The 23,469-nt window shown below is 40.4% G+C and overlaps 1 protein-coding gene across 1 annotated transcript in view; it reads left to right on the top strand.

Moving 5' to 3' along the window:
- Window positions 1–23,469, top strand: part of LOC134343699 (uncharacterized) — a 62,203-nt gene that overhangs the window by 32,466 nt on the left and 6,268 nt on the right. Inside the window, exons 8-9 of the mRNA XM_063042454.1 lie at window positions 7,778–7,876; window positions 9,822–9,931. Of these exons, the coding sequence (XP_062898524.1) occupies window positions 7,778–7,876; window positions 9,822–9,931 (209 nt within the window). The remainder of the gene's footprint in view (window positions 1–7,777; window positions 7,877–9,821; window positions 9,932–23,469) is intronic.

Consider the following 23,469-nt stretch of genomic DNA (forward strand, 5'->3'; position numbering starts at 1 on the left):
CCTCCTTTATTTTCATGCTACTCCACACTTGTCCATAGACCTGGTGATGTGACTTGAATCTTCACAACTGCAAGACAGTGTGGCAAGCAGCAGGTAACTAGTGATATTAACACCTGCTTTACTGAAGGTTTTCACCAGAGATGTGGAATCACCAGTGGCTTGTTCTTCACATTGGATGTGGCAGGTGTGGATGTGTCACATTTGTTGTCTGGATTGTTTAATGTAGGCTCCAGCGTAAGTGGTGGATTTGTGTTTGATTTCAATGTTTAAGAGAAATTTGGATAAATGGATGGGAGGGGTACGGAGGACTATGGTTCAGGTGCATGTTGATGGGAGTAGGCAGATTTATAGTTTGGCATGGACTAGATGGGCCAAACCACGTCTGTGCTGTAGTCTTCTACAACTCTATGACTTTACAAAGTTATCAAAGCACCTTCCTTTACCATGGTTGACTCAGTTAGCACATGGCCGGGTGCTTAATGAAGATATCATGAATTTTGTCAAGTTACTGGGTTTTGAGCCCATGTGATGCAGTGGGAGTAGAACTCCTGACTCTTGTCCCACCTCTGATTTGAAGTGTAGTGTAGGAAGAGTGCAGTCCTGGGGAGAGCTGCAACCTGATCTGCTGGTCTCTGCAAGAGTAAACTGCATTGTTTATACTGAACTCTATTAGGAGAGTAATGTATCAACATCAAGGAGAAATCAAAAAAGAGATGGAGAAGTTGACTCTCTCCTCTTCCCTAAAGGGAAATTGAGGTAAATAGGAATAAACTCTTCTCAGATTTCCAGACGGGTACAAGTATCAATTATAGCTGATGTTTGTTACAAGGCCCACCATCTTCATCAGGAATGATGCCTGGGCATGTCTACCCGGTGGCATTTATATCCCTGAGGTCCATCCCTCCTGATTGGTTAGTCCTCATCCAATCAGGTTTCCGCTCCCCCTCCTTGTTTACAGTTGAATTCCAGTTCTTACTAAAAGCGAGACCTTCATCTTTGTCAAAATTCTTTTCCTCTAGTTTTATTTCAATGGCTTCCTTCACCAGGCGGTCCCAAAAGCCACTGGCATGGCACAATAGTTTTGTGTCATCAAAGTCAACCCTATGGCCATAGTGAATGTAGTTTTCTGTTACCACCAATTTCTCCAGGTAACCCAAACCAATACACCACCTGTGCTCCGTGATGCTGGTTTCCACCGTGCATCCCATCTGGCCAATATACACTGCTCCACATTCACAGGGAATCCTGTAAAAGTCAGCCAACCTATGACCCAAGTCAACTTTGACCTGCATAAGCTGTGATTTGACCTTCCTTACGGGTTTGTGGATGGTATTCATCTGGTATTTCTTCACGATCCTGATGATTCTTCCAGAAACCCTGGAAATATAGAGACAGCAGGCGGTAGTGATGGGTTCCTCCTCATTGTTAGGTTTCCTGGTTTTTCTGTTGGCCCTTTTAAAGGACTGATTGATTTCCTTCACCTTGTAGCCATTCTGTCGGAACTTTGTGCTTAATCATCTTATTTCCTTGTGGCGACTATCTGGGTTCGAAAAAAAATGCTCTACATTGAGAGGTGTGATGGTGGCTGTTATTGTGGAGTTCTAAGTCCGTGTGAGTGGATTTCTGATAAATGCCACATGGTTTCCATCATATTAGAATGTCCAGGAATTGGAGGCAACCATTCTTCTCCATTTCCATCGTAAATTGAGTGTTTGGATGTATGCTGTTCAGATGGTCGTGGAACTGTTGGAGTGCCTGGAGTCCATGAGGCCACGCTATGAAGATGTCAACGACGTAGCTGAGGAAGCATTTGGGGCGTAAAGGTGATAAACTCAAAGCCCTCTGCTCAAAATCCTCCACGTAGAAATTAGCAATAGCTGTCAGCAAGGGCAATCCCACAGCCACTGCGTCTGTTTGTTCATGGGTAAATACTTTGACTGAATCCAGCACTTGTTCAAAAGTACAAACATCCAATTATGCTCAGATCAAAGAATGGAAGACGTGAGGATATTTGGCTAACGGAAGTGAAATATTTCCACTGGAGAAATACGGCAATGATGATTCAGATACTGATGGGATATTTTGTCATCAATGACTTATGTCGTGCAACAAAAGAATGTACAGAATAGGCAGCAAATGGCATAGAGGTTAACATATTGTCATTACAGCACCAGTGACCCAGGTAAGGAGTTTGTACGTTCTTCTCCATGACTGCCTGGGTTTCCTCCTACATCCCAAAGACAAATGGTTAGTAGGTTAATTGGTTGAATGGGTAGAATTAGGTTCAGAAGGGCTTGTTATCACATTGTACAGGCATCTCCAAACAAATTAAAAAACATAGACTAGATATTGTATATTGGACAGAAATAGGTAGAAGAAGCAAAAGCTCAGACTATAGAACGAGCTTTAATAGGGCATGAAGAAGAAGGGAAATTGAATGCCAGCAAGCTTGAATTTCAAAAAATAGCTCAAAGAACTGCCATTGATGTTAGCAGACTGGAGGCAATGTTTGAGAACGGTCAAATTCTTACATACTTTAAAAGAGTGGTCTTAAAATTCTTGGCTGCAAGTCAATATTTATACCTCCAAGACAAAAATTTGCAGAGCAGAACTACTAATACTAATGGAAATTTTAATGGACTGGCAGGAGGCAAAGAGTGGGAATAAAGGGAGCCTTTTCTGGTTGGCTGTGGATGTTTCGCAGGGGTTAGTGTCGGGACTACTTCTTTTCATGTTATATGTTAATGACCTGGATGACGGAATTATTGGCTTTGTGAGCATGTTAGTAGATTATACGAAGATAGCTGGAAGGGCAGTGAATCTGCAGAAGACTTAGACAGATTAGAAGAATGGACGAAGAAGTGGCAAATGGAATACAGAGTAGGGAAGTGTATGTCATGCATTTTTGTTAGAAAGAATAATATCATAGACTATTTTTTAAATGGGGAGCAAATTCACAAATCAAAGGTGTAATGAGTCCTCGTACAGGACTCCTTAAAGGTTAACTTGCAGGTTGAGTTGGTGGTAAGGAAGGCAAATGCAATGTTAACATTCATTTCCAGAGGACTAGAATATAATGCAAGGATGTAATGCTAAGTCTTTATCGGACATCGGTCAGACCACACTTAGCTAAGAAAAGATGTGCTGGCATTGCAGAGGGCCCAGAGCTTAAAAAGAATGATTCGAGGAACGAATGGGTTAAGGTATGAGGAGTGTTTGATGGCTCTGGGCTTGTACATGCTGGAGTTTAGAATAATGGAGGGGGAATCTCATTGAAACCTATATAGAGTAGACGTGGAAAGGATGTTTCCTATAGTAGGGGAGTCTAGGAGCTTAGGGTACAGCTTCAGAATACAAGGATGTCCCTTTAGAACAGAACTAAGGAGGAGGGTGGTGAATCTCTGGAATTCATTACCATCGATGGCTGTGGAGGACATGTCATTGGGTATATTTAAAGCCGAGGCTGATAGGTTTTTGATTAGTAATGGTGTCAGAGTTTACAGGGTGATGGCAAGAGAAGGATAATAAATCAGCCATGATGAAATGACAGAGCAGACCCAATGGCCAAATGGCCTTACCAAATCTTGGTTGATTACTCTGCCATCAATCCACAGTACAGAAATGACCTGATTTCCAGCTTTTGATGGACCTCAAGTCCACCTCCTATATAAATTGACTGAGACCAGAAGTTCAGCTTTGTTCATGACTCTACCAACCAGTGAACCGGCCAAGTGGGCCAGTTTTTGTGTCAAATTTGAAGGGTCAAGCATGCTATTCCACTGGGAGGTAACATCCTATAGAAACCCCTTTAAGTGAGCATGAAGTTCACCATTTACAATCTTTTAAAATGTTATCCAGAATATAAATTGACTGTTTAATGACTTAGTAAGCACTACAGCATGTTCCTTGTTTCATAGCAGTCTAAGCCGCTTTTAGTGCATATGTTGTGTCATTATGATCTTAGACTTCACAGCCTCGGGTGAATGAATTTAAATGGATTTGGTGCCACTGAATGATCTGACACAAGGAATGCAATGGTACAATTTTTTGAGCATTCACCACAAAACAGAAAGTTGCTTGGATTTTTGTTATACAGCTCTTATCTTCTCCTTTCTTCATCAGCATTAAGTGTCTTCAACATAACACTCTTCACTGGAGCCATTTAATTAATATAAGCACTTTAAAAATATATAAATGGTATTGCTTAAAGGTGAAAAGCTTTTTATATTTCATCCACTGGAAATCAAGTATACAGAGACTGAGAGCCAAATCATTAATGTGACTGAGTTGATTTGACAATTGCAATTGAGCCTGTTTGCTGCCAGCTGCAAATTGTCTGCAAGCCCCATCACCAGATCACCAAATCCCTGAAGTTTAGGAAATTGGGAATGAAACGGAAGGAGTGTTCTCCTCTGTTAGCCAGTATTTTTTTTTCTGATGGTCTTATGTTGAGAAGTGCTTGGGAGGCTCCTGGAAATTCCTTTCATTTTCTTCGCACTCAGTCTTGAAGTGAACTTAGTAATTCTTTAGGTTATTTATCCCATTCAAGTGCAGAGAAGTAAATTGTACTTGATAGGTAGTTGCAGTTTTTAATTATAAACTTTATGACAATCATCAGACAAAATATGTGCAGTGCTTTTTCTGCATGCAATGTAAATGGTTCAAGCAGTTTATAAACTATTTTGAGTTTAAAGAAGACTTTTAATATGCGTGTTAACATACTAAGCAAACAAAATAAAACCTTAACCAACTGTGCATGATCTAATCTGTTGGCTGCTCTACATTCACCAGTTCTGTCTCACAGACCTTGGTGAACGAACTCCTACCCCTCAGTCTAAATACTGTGTTGGACTTCATAACCAACAGACCTCAGACAGGATGCACAACCCCTCCACCCTCTCTATCATCGTCAATATGAGTGCCCTGAGGGCTGTGTGCTGAGCTCATTGCTGTACACTCTGCTTACACATGACTCATTGCCCAAGACCCAAGTAATCATATTGTCAAGTCTGCTGATGACACGATGTTGGTGGGGCTCATCACCAATAATGATGAGACAACCTACAGAGAGGAGATGAAGGAGTTTGAGGCCTGGTGCCAGGCCAATAATCTCTTCCTCAGTGTCAGGAAGACAAAGGAGATGGCTATTGATGTCAGAAGAACTCGTACCACTTACACCCTCTTTACATCAGTGGCACAACAGTGGAAATTGTGGGCAGTTTCAACTTCTCCTCCATTTTCCGCACCCTTCGCGATTCCCTTGGCTATTCGCTCCTGCCCACTAATCTTCCTCCCGGCACTTACCCCTACAAATGATGGAAGTCCTACACCTACCCATACACCTCCTCCCTCACTTCCTCTCAGGGCCCCAAACAGTCCTTCTAGGTGAGACAACACTTCTGCGAATCTGATGGGGTCATGTATTGTGTCCAGTGCTTCTGAAGTGGCCTCCTCTATATTGGTAAAACCCAACATAAATTGGGGGTCCACTTCATTGAGCACCTCCTCACAATTAACCACAAGCAGGACTTCCCAATGGCCAAACATTTTAATTCCTATTCTTATTCCTGTTCCATGATGTTGGTCCATTTCCTCCTTCTGTGCCAAGATGGAGGAGTAACACCATATATTTTGTCTGGGTGGCCTCCAATTTGATGGCATGAATATTGATTTCCCCTTCCGGTAAATAAATTCCCCTCCCCTTCACTCTATTCCCCATACTGACCTTTTTCCTCTTCTCGCCTGCCTATTACTTCCCCCAGACCTCCTCCTCTTTCCCTTTCTCCTATAGTTCACTCTTATCCCCTATCAGATTCCTTTTTATCCAGCCCTAGACATTTGCCACCCAACTGGCTTCACCGATCACCTTCCAGCTATCCTCCTTCTCCCCCCCCACCCCCATCTTTTTATTCTGGCATCTCCCCCCTTCCTTCTCAGCTCTGAAGAAGGGTCACGGCCTGAAACGTCGACTATCTATGCATTTCCATAGATGCTGTCTGACCTACTGAGTTCTTCATCAATTTGTGTGTGTTGCCTGGGTGCACTTCTTGCATAACCTCTTGTGGTCCCAGAACATAATCTACACAATCAGGAAAGCTCACTAACGCCTCTACTTTCTGAGGAGGTGGAAGATAGCTGGTCTATGCACGTCTATACTCATATCATTCTACAGATGCGAAGTAGAAAGCAACCTGACGAGCTGCACCACTGCTTGGTACTGAAGCTGCACTGTGGCAGACCAGAAGGCTCTACAACGGGTAGCCAGAACTGCCCAACGCATCACTAGCACCGGTCTACCTGCCAACAGGGACATATATACCTAAAGGTGCCAGAAAAAGGCCAGTAACTTCATAAAGTAACCCATCCACCCTGCTCATATACTGTCTGATCCTCTCCCATCAGGGAGGAGACTGCATAGCATCCACGCCAGGCCCACCAGACTCTAAAACTGTTACTTTACCTAAGCAGTAAGATTGGTCAACATCTCCACCCACAAACCCATCCCTCCACAATTCCCAACTACCACTACTTTATCAATTCCTGCTCGTCACCTTGTGTACAGACACATCTGGAAACGTCACTTTATGGACATACAATCAATCTATGTATATAAGCTTTCTCATATTTATTATGTTTTTTTGTGTGACACATTGGATCTGGGAGTAAAAATTATTTCATTCTCTTTTATACTTGCGTACTGAAAATGACTTTAAACAATCTTGAATAGAAAGCAAATAAAATAAAATCTCAACCTCATATGCATGACCTAATCTGTCAGCTGTCAGTAAAATGTCACCTCTCCCTACTGCCATCTTGTGCTTTCTCAACTTTGATCACTTTGCACTACAATGGACTTTGTTTATTTTTCTTTCTAATTATGTTCTTTCTTGTATAATTTATGTTTCACTTACGTTTTTTTTCTTGCGGATGTTGTGTCTCTAGATGCAAGTGTGCGTGACTCTGCTCCGAGTAAAGTTCATTGTATCGGGGCACACATGCACTAGTGCATGTGACAGTAGACCCCTTTGTCTAACTTTTGATTGCAAACCTGTCTAGCTGCCTAACATCTCAAAGTACTTTAGAACATCAGTTTATATGCACTTTATTATAGAAATAATGATTTTTTAAAAATCTTTACTGTTGGAGTTGTAAACTAGTGGAGTGATTGCCTGCTCAGTATCAAAGATGCCGGACATTACCTTTAATGAAATCGGAAGTGGTGAATTCTTGGAAGGTAATGGTTGAAAGTAGAGAATGAATTAACCACACTCCTTGAAGTATCTGTGAAATTCTAAACACCTGAGTAGAATAGCCAGATGAAACAAATGATTTCCATCTCTCACCTCTTGCTCCCTCCTCACCCCAATCCAATGAGCAGCTTTCCCTTCTCTGCCTCGGATTTGTTCCCAACCTTTCCCTTCCATCTGACAAGGAATCATTGTCTGCAATCTGTATATTTACTTCAATAAGTGTATAACCCTGCTTGTCCTATTTGAGCCAGTTTTCATTGCAGATGGGAAGGAGGGATACTTATCAGTTTGTAGGCCCATCTTGTATTGCTTCTGAAGAGCCATAAAGTCCAGTAATTAACTTACAAGCTGCTGCTGGCAAACAAGTTATTTTTGGACCAATCTTAATGTCGATTGCACAGTTGTGACGATGATGTGTTTGGGATTGTTCCTTTGATCTATTTTACTGTCAGGGCAATGATATTTAACTTCTACAGGGTTCCTTTTTGTGTGTTAATTTGTTCTTTTTTCAATGTATGTATCTACAGGTTACACATGAGTTGTCCAGTGAAGTTGCTGAAGAGATCTACAAAGTAAGCCAGATGATCCACTCATTAGCATTTGGTGTTATCTTTAATGCAGTTCAGGTTGGTACGGGATAAATGTATGATATTTTTTACTTAGCCTCACTTCCACACCTGTCCTAGTTTATGTTGCATTCTCTTTTGAACCACTATGGTCAATGTTAATGGTGATCGTAGACTATTCCACATTAAGGGAACCAGAGCCAGTTTTGTTGTTTGTAGGCATGTAATTTATGCAGTGATCAAGAGAATGAACTTTGGATTTTTTTCTCTTCTGCACAGGCAAAAATACTGAGGCCAATTATAACAACCTAGATTAGACTATTTCTTTTTTCTGTTACTCATTGGGTGCCAGATACTTCCATTGAAACTCTGAGTTACAGTAACGGAGTAATAACACAAAGCATATATTTTCAGATAGAATTCTGGATCTCTGCATGCAAGTAATAATTATTTCATGTTTCCATTTAGTCTTTAACATCATCTTGGTTTCCTTTTCGTTGATTCATACTTTTCTTATTTCACAGAATTGTTCTGCGATTGTTTTTTTCTGGAACATCATTTTGCTTGTTACATCCTATATGCTTCTCTATCTATTAAATTTAATGGAGTCAAAATTGTAAAGGTTGTGATGCATTTCTGAATTTGTCCCTATGTCAGGTTTTGGCTGCGCTAGACTTTTTTACTTATCATTTGTATGTTCACTGTTAAATAATAGAGACCGCTCAGTGACTACTGTCGATTAAAGAATTATCATTAGTTCTTCAAGCTTCAATAAATCTGTTCCATCATAGTTTTGTTTAGACAAAAGCCTTTTTGTTTTATTAAAGATTATAGGATAGCTTTATTTGTCAAATGTACATTGAAATATTGAAACATACAGTGAAATGTATCACTTGCGTCGGGGATGTGGTGAGGCAGTCAGCAAGTGTCACCATGCTTCTGGTGCCAACATAACATGCCCACAAGTTACTGACCCTAACTCCCATATCTTTAGAATATGGGAGAAAACTGTCATGGTCACAGGGAGAACATCCAAACTCCTTAAAGACAGTGGTGGGAATTGAACGCCGATTTTACAGCTCATGCTGTAATGCATTGCGCTAACTGCTCGCTAGCATGCTGCCCTATGGACATATTTCTAAATTCTAGTAAATGTTCGTAAATGAGAGAAAACTTATAATAATTTCAATGCATGATTAAAAGAGAAATGATAGTAAATGGCAAAATAACTGATACTAGATTATGAGGACACTCAGTCCTCGTTTATTGTCATTTAGAAATGCATGCATTAAGAAATGATACAATGTTCCTCCAGAGTGATATCACAAAAAAAAACAAGACAAACCAAAAACTAACACTGACAAGGCCACATAATTATAACATATAGTTACAGCAGTGCAAAGCAATACCATAATTTGATAAAGAGCAGACCATGGGCACAGTAAAAAAAAGTCTCAAAGTTCCGATCAACTCTCAATAGTCCCGATAGCAGACGGCAAAAGGGAGAAACTCTCCCTGCCATAAACCTCCAGGCGCCGACAACTGCCGATGCATTGGAAGCACCTGACCACAGCCGACTCTAAGTCCGTCCGAAAACTTCGAGCCTCCGACCAGCCCCTCCGACTCAGCCACTGAGCGCTTTGACCCTGCCCTGGCCGCTGAGCAACAAGCAAAGCTGAGGACTCTGGGCCTTCTCCTCCGGAGATTCTGGATCACACAGTAGCAGCAGCAGCAAAGAAGGCATTTCAGAAGTTTCTCCAGATGTTCCTCCATGCTCTCACATCTGTCTCCATCAAATCAGGTTTGTGCACTGCACCCTACATGACAGATAACAGATATCATTTCATCGGAGTGGCCACTGCGCGCTGCGTCACGTCGCCATCTTCTCCTCCTCCTGATAGATTTACTAGTATTTAGTGTGTAGATTACTTCCTGTTAAAGAATTGCATATTATAAGCTGCACTTTTGTCTCTATATTCTGATATGTTCATTGTTTATTCTTTAGGAAAATAGAAACCAGAGACAAAAGCAAAGTGGGGATGTTAAGCATACCCCGTCCTCTGATCACCTGGTAACTTTGCTGTTGGAACAACAAAAAGACAGAGAGCTACACAGGTAAAAAGATTTTCGTAATTTGAACAGAGGTCATTTTCCACTTTGTTAGTGGTCTGCCTATCACCATCTGGGGCTGCTTGATAAATCAAGTGCTCCAGAAGAATGATCCATTCACCACATTTAAAGACACTGCTTTGATGGTTTTAATTTACATATAAACCATTGTTTTGTTATTCATCTTTATTGCAGTGTAATATTGAGATAGGTATTTTATTTCTTGGTTAAAAATTAAAGGATTTAAATCTATTCATCCTTATAGAAGGTAGTCAAATAACTACGTGTAACTTAATTCATTTGTCATTAAATAAGCTCAAATCAATGCACAATGTATTGTGTGTGAATATCCCTCTGGCTGTTTCTTCTTCAACAGTACAATTTTTAGCCGCCTTGCCACAATTCTGGCAATGAGGCATTGACAAATTGGGAAAACTTACTGCCCATTGTGCCCCTGGCACCCAGGGCAGCAATGAAGGTCATCCATTTCCGACAGTGTTCAGGGCTCCTTTCATCATGTCAATAGCTTACGCATGGTTTTCACTACTGTCAGTCATGCAAATCCTGGATGGAGACTCAAGAATACCATCATACTTGGATGTAGAAGGATTCTTCATCGCTATCTCTGAAACAATTTTGTTTTACCAGTCAGCGTTGTTATCCCTGAGCTGAACTCCCGAACCTGGAGGGCCAGTGGACCACTCCTAGTCTGTCCTCTGCCCTTTGACCTATTTGGTATGAGTGACCCTACCAAGAGCCAAAGCACAAAGCTCTGACTCCAACCAACATAGCTCTCTGGATCACTGAGGCTTACAAGCCTCCAAACCACAACAGGGTTGTGGTGCTCTTGGAGGAAATAGGGAGAAATTCCCTATTAAAGATGGGTAAAACTCTTGCTAACAGAACAATCCATATTAAAGTCCACATGATGAAAATCCTTGAGATTTAGAAATAACTAGACAACCGGGTGACCCGTTGGGGGCACCCTTTGAGAGAAAGGTAGTGCCGTCTGATGTGATGTGCCTTGGACATTAAAGAAGAAAAACTCAGTTTATTAAAGAAGAAAGACGCATAGCAAGACAAATATAGCTCCTCCTCATTTAACGAAAGACACTTTTGATGACAACATTTCTGGTTGATCTGCCACCCTTCAAGAATACTCTAACATTTTCATTTCTTTTTCCCCGGCTTAAAGCCACATACAGCTGACCATGCTGGAATACCGGTTTCTCCAGATAAATCAACACATTCTCCATGGTTTGGCCTTGTGCCTTATGTATAGTTATAGCAAAGCATGACTGTATCGGGAACTGGCTCCGCTGAAGAGGGACATCTTCCCCTTCTGATAAACTAATTCTTGGCATCACGACAATGTCATTTTTGAACACACCAATGTTTATCTTTGCTACAATGAGATTGTCGTGCAATTATTCCACCATCATTCGCGTTCCATTGCAAAGCCTTGGTGGATCCAGTTCCTCATTGAAATAATGGGAGATCCCGTCTTCAATTCCAGTTTATGTGGTGGCAATCCAGAGAGTTTGACGGAATCAAGGAATTCTGTAGGAAAATGAGTGGCATTAGCTCCTTCACTTACGACGTTGAAGGAGCAGTATTCTTTCATGATTCCAGGGAAGTGTCTAATGCATGTGAAGTTTATTTTTTGCATCATTTCATTAAGAGGAACCAAGATAGAATTCCTCTATAAAAGTTCTGCAGGATTGTCGAATGTCGGGTAGGTGAGAGGATGATGCGCTTTCCGATGTTTCTGAAATCATCGTCATCATTCAATGCATCAGTCAGGCCTCTGTGTGCTGTTGATCACAAGGTTGCTTGATTCATTCGGATGTAGCTCAGCCTCTCGCCTTCAATCTTAGCAGCCATATCGACCAAGTATTGTTGGAGTAGATGTCCTCCTCTGAGAAGGTTATTAAACTCATTCTTACGGCATTATTCAATACGCATAATAACACATTGCCGTCAGTTTCTTGTTGTTGGTTATTCGGAGTGGATGATGCCAGCCATTGTCTCCAACTGGAAAGAAAAGTATGTATTGAAACCTGTCATATGAGCGATGGGACTCTGAAATTATTTGCAAATCACCTCCTCGTTCTGTCAACACAATGTGTCGTGATCTTACTTCAGGTTCAGTGCTGTTTGGTATAATGACAGCGACTTCGTTGGCAATCTGTGCATTAAATCTTCTCTCATGTTCAAATGCCAGTCTCCGGTCATGATCAATGACAATGAACGCCTCTGGCATGCCCCGAATTTGTTCTTTTGCAAGCTGAAGGGATGCAATATATGGGTTTCATTGTCGTAGTAGGTTTTCCAATAATTCAACAATCACACGTTGAATTCAATCATTCTGGAGTATACCCATTCTCAATTCTACGCTGTCTTGAGGATCCATGAAGTAAATTTGAAGGAATCGGGCTTGCTGGTTGGGGTCTGGCATTAAATGTCCGATGTAATGATGGATTTGGCCTTAAATAATCACAGAAGGATTCCATCGATTCCTAGTTGGAATGAGTTCTTTGGCACCAAAGGATGTCATTTGGAAGAGGCAATTGTATTGTCTGATGTTCTTCCTGAACTCATTTGCAATAGGCTCATCAATGCTGTACAAATTGAGGAGCTCATTAGGTAGAGGCTGCAAATTGCCTATCCTGACCTTTCCCTTCATACAGCAGAAATGTGCGGGTTCTCCAGTGAACAGGAAGGCATGACAATGAGGGCATACTCTGGTCAGCGAACCAACATCAGCAGAAATGCTACGCCGTGCGAGTCGTGCATTTTACCTTGCTCTTTCTCTGTCGAGGTATTGTCGTCGAAAGCGGCCATTATCGTCTTCAGCAACTCTCACAATAATTACTCTTTACCGCATATTCTCGAGTTGATCTTTCATTTTCTCCTCTGTCTCTTCCTCTCTCCTCCTTCTCTGCTTGTTTTTGTCATTCTGGAGATGTGCAGCCTTTTCATCCTTCGTCTCTTCATCTCTTCTACCATTTGTTCTTTCTCTCTGATCCTGGAGTTGTGCGGCCCTGGCCTGATGGATTCTTGTTCTCTCCTCCGTCTGTGCCTATTGTTGTCATTTTGGAGACCTGCATGCCTGTCCTCCTCTGTCTCATCTTCTCTCATCTTTTTTGTCTTGACTCTTTGATCCTGGAGTTGTGCGGCCCTGGCCTCATCTGATTATTGTTCTCTCCCTCTCCTTGCCGCTTCCTGACGATGTTTGGCGTCATCTCTTGATCATAATGTCCCCCTTCTCTTTCCACGTGGCATAACTAGGCTATCCATATATTTTTACCCTAATGCCTGATAGAAGACATGAAGCAGTAACACCAAAGCCTCCAGGATGCTGATTTTTCTTGATGATGTGGTTGGCGTTCTCCTAAATGGACGTGATAGCCCTGCCCTTTCGCTGCGGTTGGTGTGGCTGTTGTGAGCATTGTCAGGCGCTGCTGAGGCTGGCCGTGTGCATGTGTCGTGGTGTTGTGTCGCAGTCTCCATGGAAGGTGGAGCCGGCTCTGTGAGCATCGTGAAGTGCCGCTGATGCTGGCCGTGTGGATGTGTCGGGCTGTGGCGTCGCGGTCTCCATGATGGCCGATGGGGTCTCGGCTGAAAGGCAGCCTGTTGATTTTTGGCGAATGAGCAATTTTATACGAATATATAACCCTGAACTTTGCCTGCATTCTGTAAGTTAGCGCATTTTAATTCGATTTAGCCAAAAAAAAGTGCCGCTGTAATGCACCGTTTGCGCTAATTGAAGGTCACAACAGACAGACAGAGCATGAGAGTTTTAGTAGTATATAGGTAGGATATAAGTCATTATAACTGGGAAGACCTACTGTCACAGGACAGCCCTCAAATGGCAAGTTGTACAACTAAGATGAAAGTTTCTGTTTCTGTTCATCAAAGGTGTGCACATGATAAAACTAAGGCTAAAGTAAACTTCAATGCAATTAGAAAACATTTGACACCGCGTCCCTTAAGCTACAGATAGTATAAGCCATGGGCAGGTTCAAACTCTTCTGAAAGCACTGGGCAAGCAAAGCCAACCAAAGCCAACCATCCCATCAACACTTAAGCAGATAGGTACAAAATCTGGCAAAGAACTCAAGTGTAGAGGATCCAATACCAGTGGTGAAAAGTATGACGATAAAATCTCTCAAAACTGGATTGAAGCAACCTTGGTCTGATCCATGAATCAAGTTATACTGAAATGTGATATACCGGATGTTGTGAATGGGAATTCAGTAACACTTCCCCCATCAGTCTGCCACCCTCTCTCAAGTGACAAAGCACTGCAGCTAGAGTCCCTGAAGCCATTGAATAAAAATCATGGTATGACAACCTCCTCTCATCAACAGACTGCAGCTAGGCGAGATACTTAAACATCTCCACTGACTGCAAATCAGGACTCTTCTTCTCTACTGGCCAGCGTATGAAAATCAATACCATTCCTTACACTGTCCTTTTATGAATAGAAAGAATATAAGGCAGTAACAGCCACAATATAAATGAATCAGTAAATGGGTCACAGCCATTGTGCTGAAATAAAGCTATGTACCATATCACAGAGCATAAATCGTGACACTAGACTCTCCGTTCAGGAAGTCTACAACACCCTGCATTGTGCTGGCAATCTCACAATCCATCGCACAAGAAATCTGGCTACTAATGCCCAATCCTCAATCCTTGAACTGTAGAAATTCAACCAATTCTTCAACTTTATCTCTTCATCGCATCTCATGTGGAATAAAAAAAGTCTTTTACTCACGGAAATGAAATTACACAATCATCAGAAACAGAAGGAGACACGTTGAACCTGTGCCCAACCTATTCCTACCTTCCAGTACGTGATCTGTAGCCCTGCAAGTCACAGCGCTTCAAGTTTAAGAATTAATTCATTCCTGGGGGCAGCATAGTGGTGCAGGTAGTAAAGCTTCAGCTTCATAACACCAGAGACCTGGGTTCCATCCTGATCTCAGGTGCTGCCTGTGTGGAGTTCAGTTTCTCCCTGTGACCGTGTGGGATTCATCCACGTGTGCTCTGATTTCGTCCCACATCCCCAAGAAATGTGACTTTGTAAAGATCTGTTCTCGCTTTGGCATGAAAGAGCCTTTTTCTATTGATCAGTGTCAAAAAAAGCCAAATTAACTTCACTGTGATTCATTGTCATAAAACAGTAAAACCTGAAAACTTTCGGGGGTGGGGGGTGGTGAATACCTTTTATAGGCACTGTATATGTACTTTGGTTATAAATTAATTTTGAAGTTTGAAATGTGGGTTGGTAGGCTAATTAGTCACTGTAAATTGCCCTTACTCTGTGGTTGAATGGTAGAATCTGGGGAGTGGGGTGGGGATGCAGAGAAGATAAAAAGTAAGATACATGTAGAATTAATGTTACTAGGAGGTGATGCTTAGCACATACGCAATAGGCTGAAGGGCCAGTTTCTGTGTGGTATCTGTCTGCAACTCTGTGATTCCATGTCTAGTTCCAGAGTCCTAACAAATTCCTCATCCCCCTCTAATCTTTTTACCAGTTACTTCAAATTCAGTTATCCTGGTATTTGACCCCTCAGTCAAGGAGCTTAGGCCCTTTCTATCTGTTTTGTATAAATCCCTCATGAATTTATATAACCTTAAGTCTCTCCTGTGCTAGCTCTGTTCCAAATAAAAAAACCCAAGTCTATCAATCTTCCATCATAGCTAAAATTTTCCAGTTCTGGTAATATTCCTGTAAACTCCTCTGTGACCATCTGCAGTGCAGTCACATCCATTCTGTAAAGTGCTGATCAAACTGTGCACAATTGTAATGTACAGACCTACAATGTATACTGTTCTAACCTAACTTCTCATGTTTTCCATCTGCTCTTCAGCTACAAAGGAAAGCTTTACAGATGCATTTTTAACAACTTTGTTTACTTGGCCCGATACTTTAAAGGATTTAGGACAATGAATCTGAGGTTCTTCTGTTGCTCCATGCTTCTCAGACAACTTACATTTATAGAATATGCCCTTGCTTCATTCTATGTCGTAAATGCATTTACCTATATTCCATTTAAAACGAACCCAAAACAACTATCTACCTAGTGAAGTGCAGTGAGATGTTCAAATTATAAAGAAGTCAGTGAAGCATTGAGTTAAAAAAAGAAGCACAGCATGTGTTTCTTTAGAAAAGGAGACAGAAACGATCAAGTTAAAACAAAACGACATGGTTCATAAACTTTGAGTAAGGGGTGATAATATTCATTTAAAAAAGAGCAGAAATGGACAGCCACATAGGAAAAATTGATTCGTTTGATTGCACAGCAGGTAACTGCAATGTGTAATTGTGCAATATTTTAAAGTAAATGAAATAGCCAAAGAGAAACAAGTACCAATTTTACTGAGTGAATTGGGTTTAAAGGCATATAGTTTGCTTAGGAGTTTGACTGCTCCAACCAAGACAGTCCAAATGAGCTTTGTTGATATATTGAAAGTAATGCATGAATATTTAGAACTGAAACTATTGTTGATTGCAGAATGTTTTAGGTTTGATAAATGGAATAGAAAGGAAGGGGAGTTCATCTCAGCTTATGTGGCTGAGTTGAAGAAGTTGCCTGAACATTGTTAGTTCGGTAATGGGCTTAATTATGCACTGAGAGGTCGTTTAGTTTGTGGAATCTCATTCAAGAATGGCTACTAACTGAAGCTGAATTTATCTTTAAAAGAGCAATTGAAATAGCTGTGTCAATGGAAAAAGCAGACAGAGATGCAAGTCAGTTACAGTCAGGAATGAAAGTGAACGTGAACAAAATTACAGCATCTGAACCAAAACTGGCCTGGACAAACAAACTGTGTTACAGTTGTGGTAGGGGCTCACATACTCCAGACCAATGCAGATATAAAGAAAATGCAACAAAGCAGAATACATACAAAAAATATATTGGGCAGACAAAATAATGGACTGCATAGGGAAGAGGGAAAAAAAGTCAAGTTGTAGTTTCAAAAAAACCACCAGTCTGCATGCAGTAATGAAAAATCTGATCATGACCAGTGTGAATCAGGACTGTGAAAGTTAACAATAGACAAGCAATATGGCTTATATCAGAAGTGAACAGCTAGTTAATTAAAATGGAATTGGACGCTGGCTCAGCTGTTTCTATCATTCCACAAAATGAGTTTGAACAGCATTTCAAAGAGACTAAACTGAAGCCTGCAGATATCCAACTGAGAACTTATACTGGAGAAAATATAACTGCTGTGGGAATGACATTTGTAACAATGAAATACAACAACCAACAAGCCATATTGGGCTTGTAGATGGTAAAAACAGGACGGACCACATAGTGGGGTTGTGAGTGGCTGAGACAACTACAACTTGATTGGAGATCCACTTACCATTTGCATGCCACATTCTCTTCAATAGAGTCATCTGAAAGTGAATTAAGAAAGGTACTGGATGATGCCTCATCTGTCTCCATGCCCTACACCATGAACCATTGACCAACAGAGGGCCAACATGTGTTGGTGCCAACCTCTATTTCTCTGGTTGGAAAGCAAGGACATGCTACTCAGAGGAAGTTTGAAAGTGAAGAAACCAGTGGTCCAACTACAACAGTTTTTGTAGGCAACATATCTGAGAGAGTTTCTGTTATGTTAATCAGGCAGTTTCTTGTAAAATGCGGCTTGGTTTTAAGTTGGAAGAGAGTTCAAGGAGCTTCAGGAAAGTTATAAGCATTCAGCTTTTGTGAGTATAAAAAGCTCGACTCTACTCTGTGTGCATTAAGGTTACTGCACGAAGTTCAGGTGGGAGACAAAAATCTGCTTGTAAAAGTAGGTACAAAGACCGAAGCCCAGCTGGATGAGTGGAAGGCCAAAAAGAAAGGAGTCAAGGTAAAGGAGAATCCTAAGAGCAAAAGGATAGCATGGGGCAAAATTGATCCTCTGGAAGATCAGAATGGTAATTTACGTGTGGAGCTGAAAGATGGGGAGATCTTCAATGGATCTTTTTCAAAGTACATTTATTATCAAAATATGTGTATTCAACCCTAAGATTCGTCTCCTCTACAGATAGCCACAAAACAAAAAACACCATGGAACCTATTCAAAGAAAAACCTCACCCCGCCGCCACATGAAAAAAAAACATATTGCGCATCCTTCAACAGCATCGAGGGAAAGAGAGACCATCTGAATGCAGCTTCCCTCGGGAGCAGCCAGTGATAGGGGGAGAGAGAGAAAGAGAGAGAGAGATCATCCTCTGCCAGCAATGACCGAGGGGCTGGTAGTTGGCAATGAACACTCTTCTCAATGTTTCAATCGTCCTTGATGCTTTAATCAGTGAGAAATTGATTCAGTCACGGGCTCATGCCCCATCTCTAAGCTTCTTGGCTCGAGGCCGCTTGCCTCATGGGACACCCTCACAGAGAGCGAAGTGCCAGATCACTCAATTGGACTGAAAGCACACCATCAAACTAAAGATTACAGGCTCCAACAGTACCAGAATCTTGTTGCAAAGGAAAAGAAGGCTTAAAAGAAGTGGAAGAAACAGTTTTGTGGACCATCTGAAAGATGTTGCCCGAGGTGGTGTTGTTCGCTTGTGCATCTGTATTTACTCAGTAGGCAGACACAAAGTCTATAGAAGTGAGGCAAAGCAGCATTGAAGTCACGAACCACATACAGATTACAGGATTTGCTGTTTTGAAGCAAATTAGTGCAGATAAATCTGAGGGCCTGACAAGGTATTTCTTCTGATCCTGTGGGAGGCTAGTTCAGAAATTTCAGGAGCTCTAACAGAGATATTTAAAACATTTTAGCCACGGGTGATGTGCCAGACAATTGGAGGATAGCCAATGTCGTTCCATTGTTTAAGGAAGGCTCCAAGAATAAGTTGGGAAATTATAGGCTGGTGAGCTTGACATCAGTAGTGGATAAGTTATTGGAAGGTATTCTAAGGAACCAGATATATAATTATTTTGATAGACAGGGATTGATTAGGGATAGACAAGCTGGTGTTATGTGGTAGGTCATATCTAACCAATCTTACACAATTGTTTAAGGAAGTTACCAGGAAAGTTAATGAAGGCAAGGCAATGGATGTTGTCTACTTGGACTTTAGCAAGGTATTTGACAAGGTCCTGCATGGGAGGTTGGTCAAGAAGGCTCAGTCAATTGACATTGGACAAGCCAGAGAGTGGTGGTAGATGACTCGAGGCCTGTGACTAGGTGTGTTACAGGGATCGGTCCTGAGTCTATTGTTGTTTGCATCTGTATCAATGATCTGGATGATGATGTGGTAAACTGAATCAGCAAATTTGCAGATAACACCAAGAATGGGGCTGTACTGGACAGCAAGGAAGTCTATCAAAGCTTGCAGTGGGATCTGGACCAGCTGGAAAAATGGGCTGAAAAATGGCAGATGTAATTTAATGCAGATAAGTGTGAGGTGTTGCATTTTGGGAGGGCAAACCAGGGTAGAACTTGCAGGATAGGGTACTGAGGAGTGTCATAGAAAGAGGAATCTTGAAATACAGGACTATAATTCCTTGAAAGTGGACTTCCGGTAGCGCTCATGGAGTGAAGTCGTGTTCTTGACTCGCTCCATTACCTCTGAGTTTTTCTTCTTATGATCAGCTATATTTTAATTAACCATTAAGGCATCAACTTTTATAATACTTTGGAACAAATTGGGCTCTTCGATAATCGGATGTTTTTAAGGTCTGCTATGTCTAAGAATGGAAAAAACGGAAAGGACGGCAAACCTCCGGGTAAACCGAAAGGTACCGATTTCCCTCCGACTGAACCACTGGTGACTTTGAAAGCTATATCGGAGCTAATTCGTGAGGAAATTTCAACTAGTTTCCAGAAAATTGCCGATTCAATTGAGAAGATACAAAAATCTATTACGGAACATCGGTCGGCTATATCTGATCTTCAAAAATCTACGCAACAAAGTGAGCTCAAGATGGAGAAAATCGAAGAAACAATTAATGTAATGAAGAAGAAACTCAACTTTCTGACCTTTAAAAACTCTGACTTAGAATCCAGAATGCGACGGCAGAATCTTCGAATGATTGGGGTGCGTGAAGCTGTTGAATCTGATAACCCTATGAAGTATTTTTCTCAACTTTTAAAAGATGCATTTCCTACTGTATTTCCTGACCAACCACCGTTATTGGATCGTATTCACAGAGTTCCATCATACTCGCCTAAGTCAGATAAACCTCGACATGTCATTTTACGTTTTCATTACTTTCAAGACAAGGAGAAACTGTTTCGTTTCGTTCGATCTAAAGGTTACATTGATTTTCTGGATCTTAAGTTCCGATTCGTGGAGGATTTCAGTAAACCAATCCGGGATCAACGGGTTCGTTACAGATCTGTGATGTCAGAACTCTACAAGATGGATTTAAAACCAGCGCTGTTTTACCCTGCACGTTTAAGGATTCGTACGTTGGATGGAGCCCTCCGTTTTTTTGAATCTCCATCGGATGCCCAGAGTTACCTGGATCAATTTTCACCTTCAACATCTTAATCGTAATTTTTAACTATCTCCGTTGATCGGAGGTTGTGAATTTGTCGGTCTTAATTTTTTTTTGCCCTATATGGGCAGAAAAGTTTATTTTTGATTATTTAATACGGTTACTAAACTTTCTTTTTAACTGCGTCATTTCTTTCTTTTTCCCAGGGGATTCTGGGTGGTTATTTCCTCACCGTCATTTTACGTATTTCCTTTGTGGCCTTAAATTTTGTAGTTTCTTAAAATCTATTTTGTTTTGTAGGTTTTTATAACTAGTTTATGTTAATAATCTCATTTTTTTTGTTTTGTTTACTCATGGGTCTGGGGTTTGTTGCGGTTTTTTTTTATATTTTCTGGCTTTTACTCTGTTATATTATGTGTTTATTTTAATTGAATTATCTTTTTTTTAATTCTTTTACTGTTTTATAATTAGCTGATCTTTTTTATATTTACACTTTTTTTAGGGAGCGTATACTGGAAGTCATGGGGGTAGTTTTAGTGCTTGCTTCTTTCGGGCTGGTCTGCGTTAGATTTAACCTTGAGGTCATGGGGTGGGGGGTGGTGGGAGGGGCTTCACGTTTTAGTTTCCTTCTTCTTGGGCTATGTACATTATTGAAGTATTGGTTGCGTTCTTCTTCCCGGTATCTCTTGTATGTTCTGTTCCCTTTCCGGGTTCGTGGGTTGAGCCTATCATCAATCCTCCTTGTTGCGGGTTGACTTTAGGGTTTATGGAGTCTATTATTAATTTTGTCTCCTGGAATACTAATGGTCTTAATCATCCTATTAAAAGGAAAATAGTTTTTAAAGTGTTCCGGAGACTTAAAGCACAAATTTTATTTTTACAAGAGACCCATGTGTGGAGGGGGGACGGACTACGTTTTTTTAAATTCTGGAAGGGACAACAGTTTCATTCGAACTCCAATGCTAAGATTCGAGGCGTCTCTATTTTTATAGACTCCTCAGTTACTTTTATACAACATGATATTATTTCTGATCCGAATGGTAGATTTCTATTGGTTAGTGGTCTGCTATTTAATAAAAAGGTAGTTTTGGTTAATGTTTATGCTCCTAATATGGACTGTCCGGAATTTTATAAATCATTATTCAATCACTTCCCGAATTTGAATGAGTTTTCATTGATCTGGGGCGGAGATCTTAATACCTGTTTGTCTCCAGCTTTGGACCGTTCGGCTCCTCTACAGACCTTACCTAATAAATCTGCAACTTTGATTAATTCATTCCTTTCTGATTCTGGGTCGACGGACATTTGGCGTTTTTTGAAACCTCAGGAAAAAGATTTTTCTTTTTTTTCACATGTTCACCATTCCTATTCAAGAATTGATTATTTCTTTATTGATTCTCGTTTTATTTCTTCAGTGATTAAATGTGATTATGACTCTATAACCATTTCGGATCATGCTCCACTTAAGCTTTCTATTAAAATTCTGGCCAATACACAAAATAATAGACAATGGCGTTTTAATTCGCTGTTGCTTCAGGACTCGGACTTTGTTAACTTTATGAATGAACAGATTGATCTTTTTTTTACAATTAACTATACAGAGGATATTTCTGTGAACATTCTTTGGGATACTTTTAAAGCTTATATTCGTGGTCAGATTATCTCGTATTCTGCTGCTTTGAGGAAGAAGCTGAAGCAGGAGGAGTTGGTAATTGTGGACAAGACTAAGGAAATTGAAAAGAAATATGTTATAGCTCCTTCTGAGGAGTTATATAAACAAAGAACTGAACTTCAAATGGAGCACAGTTTATTACTTTCGTCCTCGATTGTAAACCAATTAAAGAAAACAAGAAGTGAATTTGATGTACACAGTGACAAAATTGGCAAACTGTTGGCTAATCAACTGAAGTCTAATTATGCTAAATCTTAAATTAATCAGATTTATAACCAAAATGACCAACTGATACTTGATCATGTGGGGATTAATCAAACCTTCTGTGATTTTTATTCTTCCTTATATCAATCAGAGTCTCCTCGAGATTCTAAATATATGAATGATTTTTTAGATAATCTAGACTTCCCTGAGATTTCACAGGATATGTCTTCTATGTTAGATACTCTCATTACCACGGATGAGATTAAGAATGTTATTTTCTCTATGAATTTGGGGAAAACTCCTGGCCCTGATGGGTTTACCATAGAATTTTATAAATGTTTTGCTCCTTCATTAATCCCTTGGTTCTGTAGGGTTTTTGAGGCTTCATTAAAACTTGGTAAACTTCCTGAATCTTTCAATAGAGCGTCAATCTCTCTGATATTAAAGAAGGATAAAGATCCTGCTCAATGTGCATCTTATAGACCAATATCTTTATTAAATGTTGATTCTAAAGTTTTTTCTAAGTTATTAGCAAATAGATTAGAAAAAGTACTTCCTTCTATTATTTTGGAAGACCAAACGGGTTTTATTAAAGGTCGTTACACTTTTTATAATATTCGCACACTGTTAAATATTGTTTATACTCCCTCACAAAATGTTCCTGAGTGTGTTATCTCTTTAGATGCTGAGAAAGCTTTTGATAGAGTAGAATGGCCTTATTTATTTAAGGTGCTTGAAATGTTTAATTTTAGCTCGAAATTTATATCCTGGATTAAACTGTTATATCATTCTCCTGTGGCCTCGGTCCGTACTAACTCTTTAAGTTCACCTTTTTTCCCTCTTTTTCGAGGTACTCGACAAGGTTGTCCTCTTAGTCCTTTATTATTTGATATTGCATTAGAACCTCTCGCAATTGCCATTTGAGAATCTCCAAATATTACTGGGATAACTTGGGGCTTAAAGTCCCATAAAATATCACTCTATGCTGATGACTTACTTTTATATATTTCTAATCCCCAAAAATCCATCCCGGCTGTTTTAGAGCTATTAGCACAATTTGGTCTTTTTTCAGGTTATAGATTAAATCTTAGTAAGAGTGAACTTTTCCCGATTAATAAACAACTTCCCTTATATCATAACTTTCCATTTAAATTGATTAATAATTATTTTTCATATCTTGGGATTAAAATTACTTGTA

Source organism: Mobula hypostoma, chromosome 3, assembly GCF_963921235.1.
Source record: "Mobula hypostoma chromosome 3, sMobHyp1.1, whole genome shotgun sequence".
Lineage (NCBI taxonomy): Eukaryota > Metazoa > Chordata > Chondrichthyes > Myliobatiformes > Myliobatidae > Mobula > Mobula hypostoma.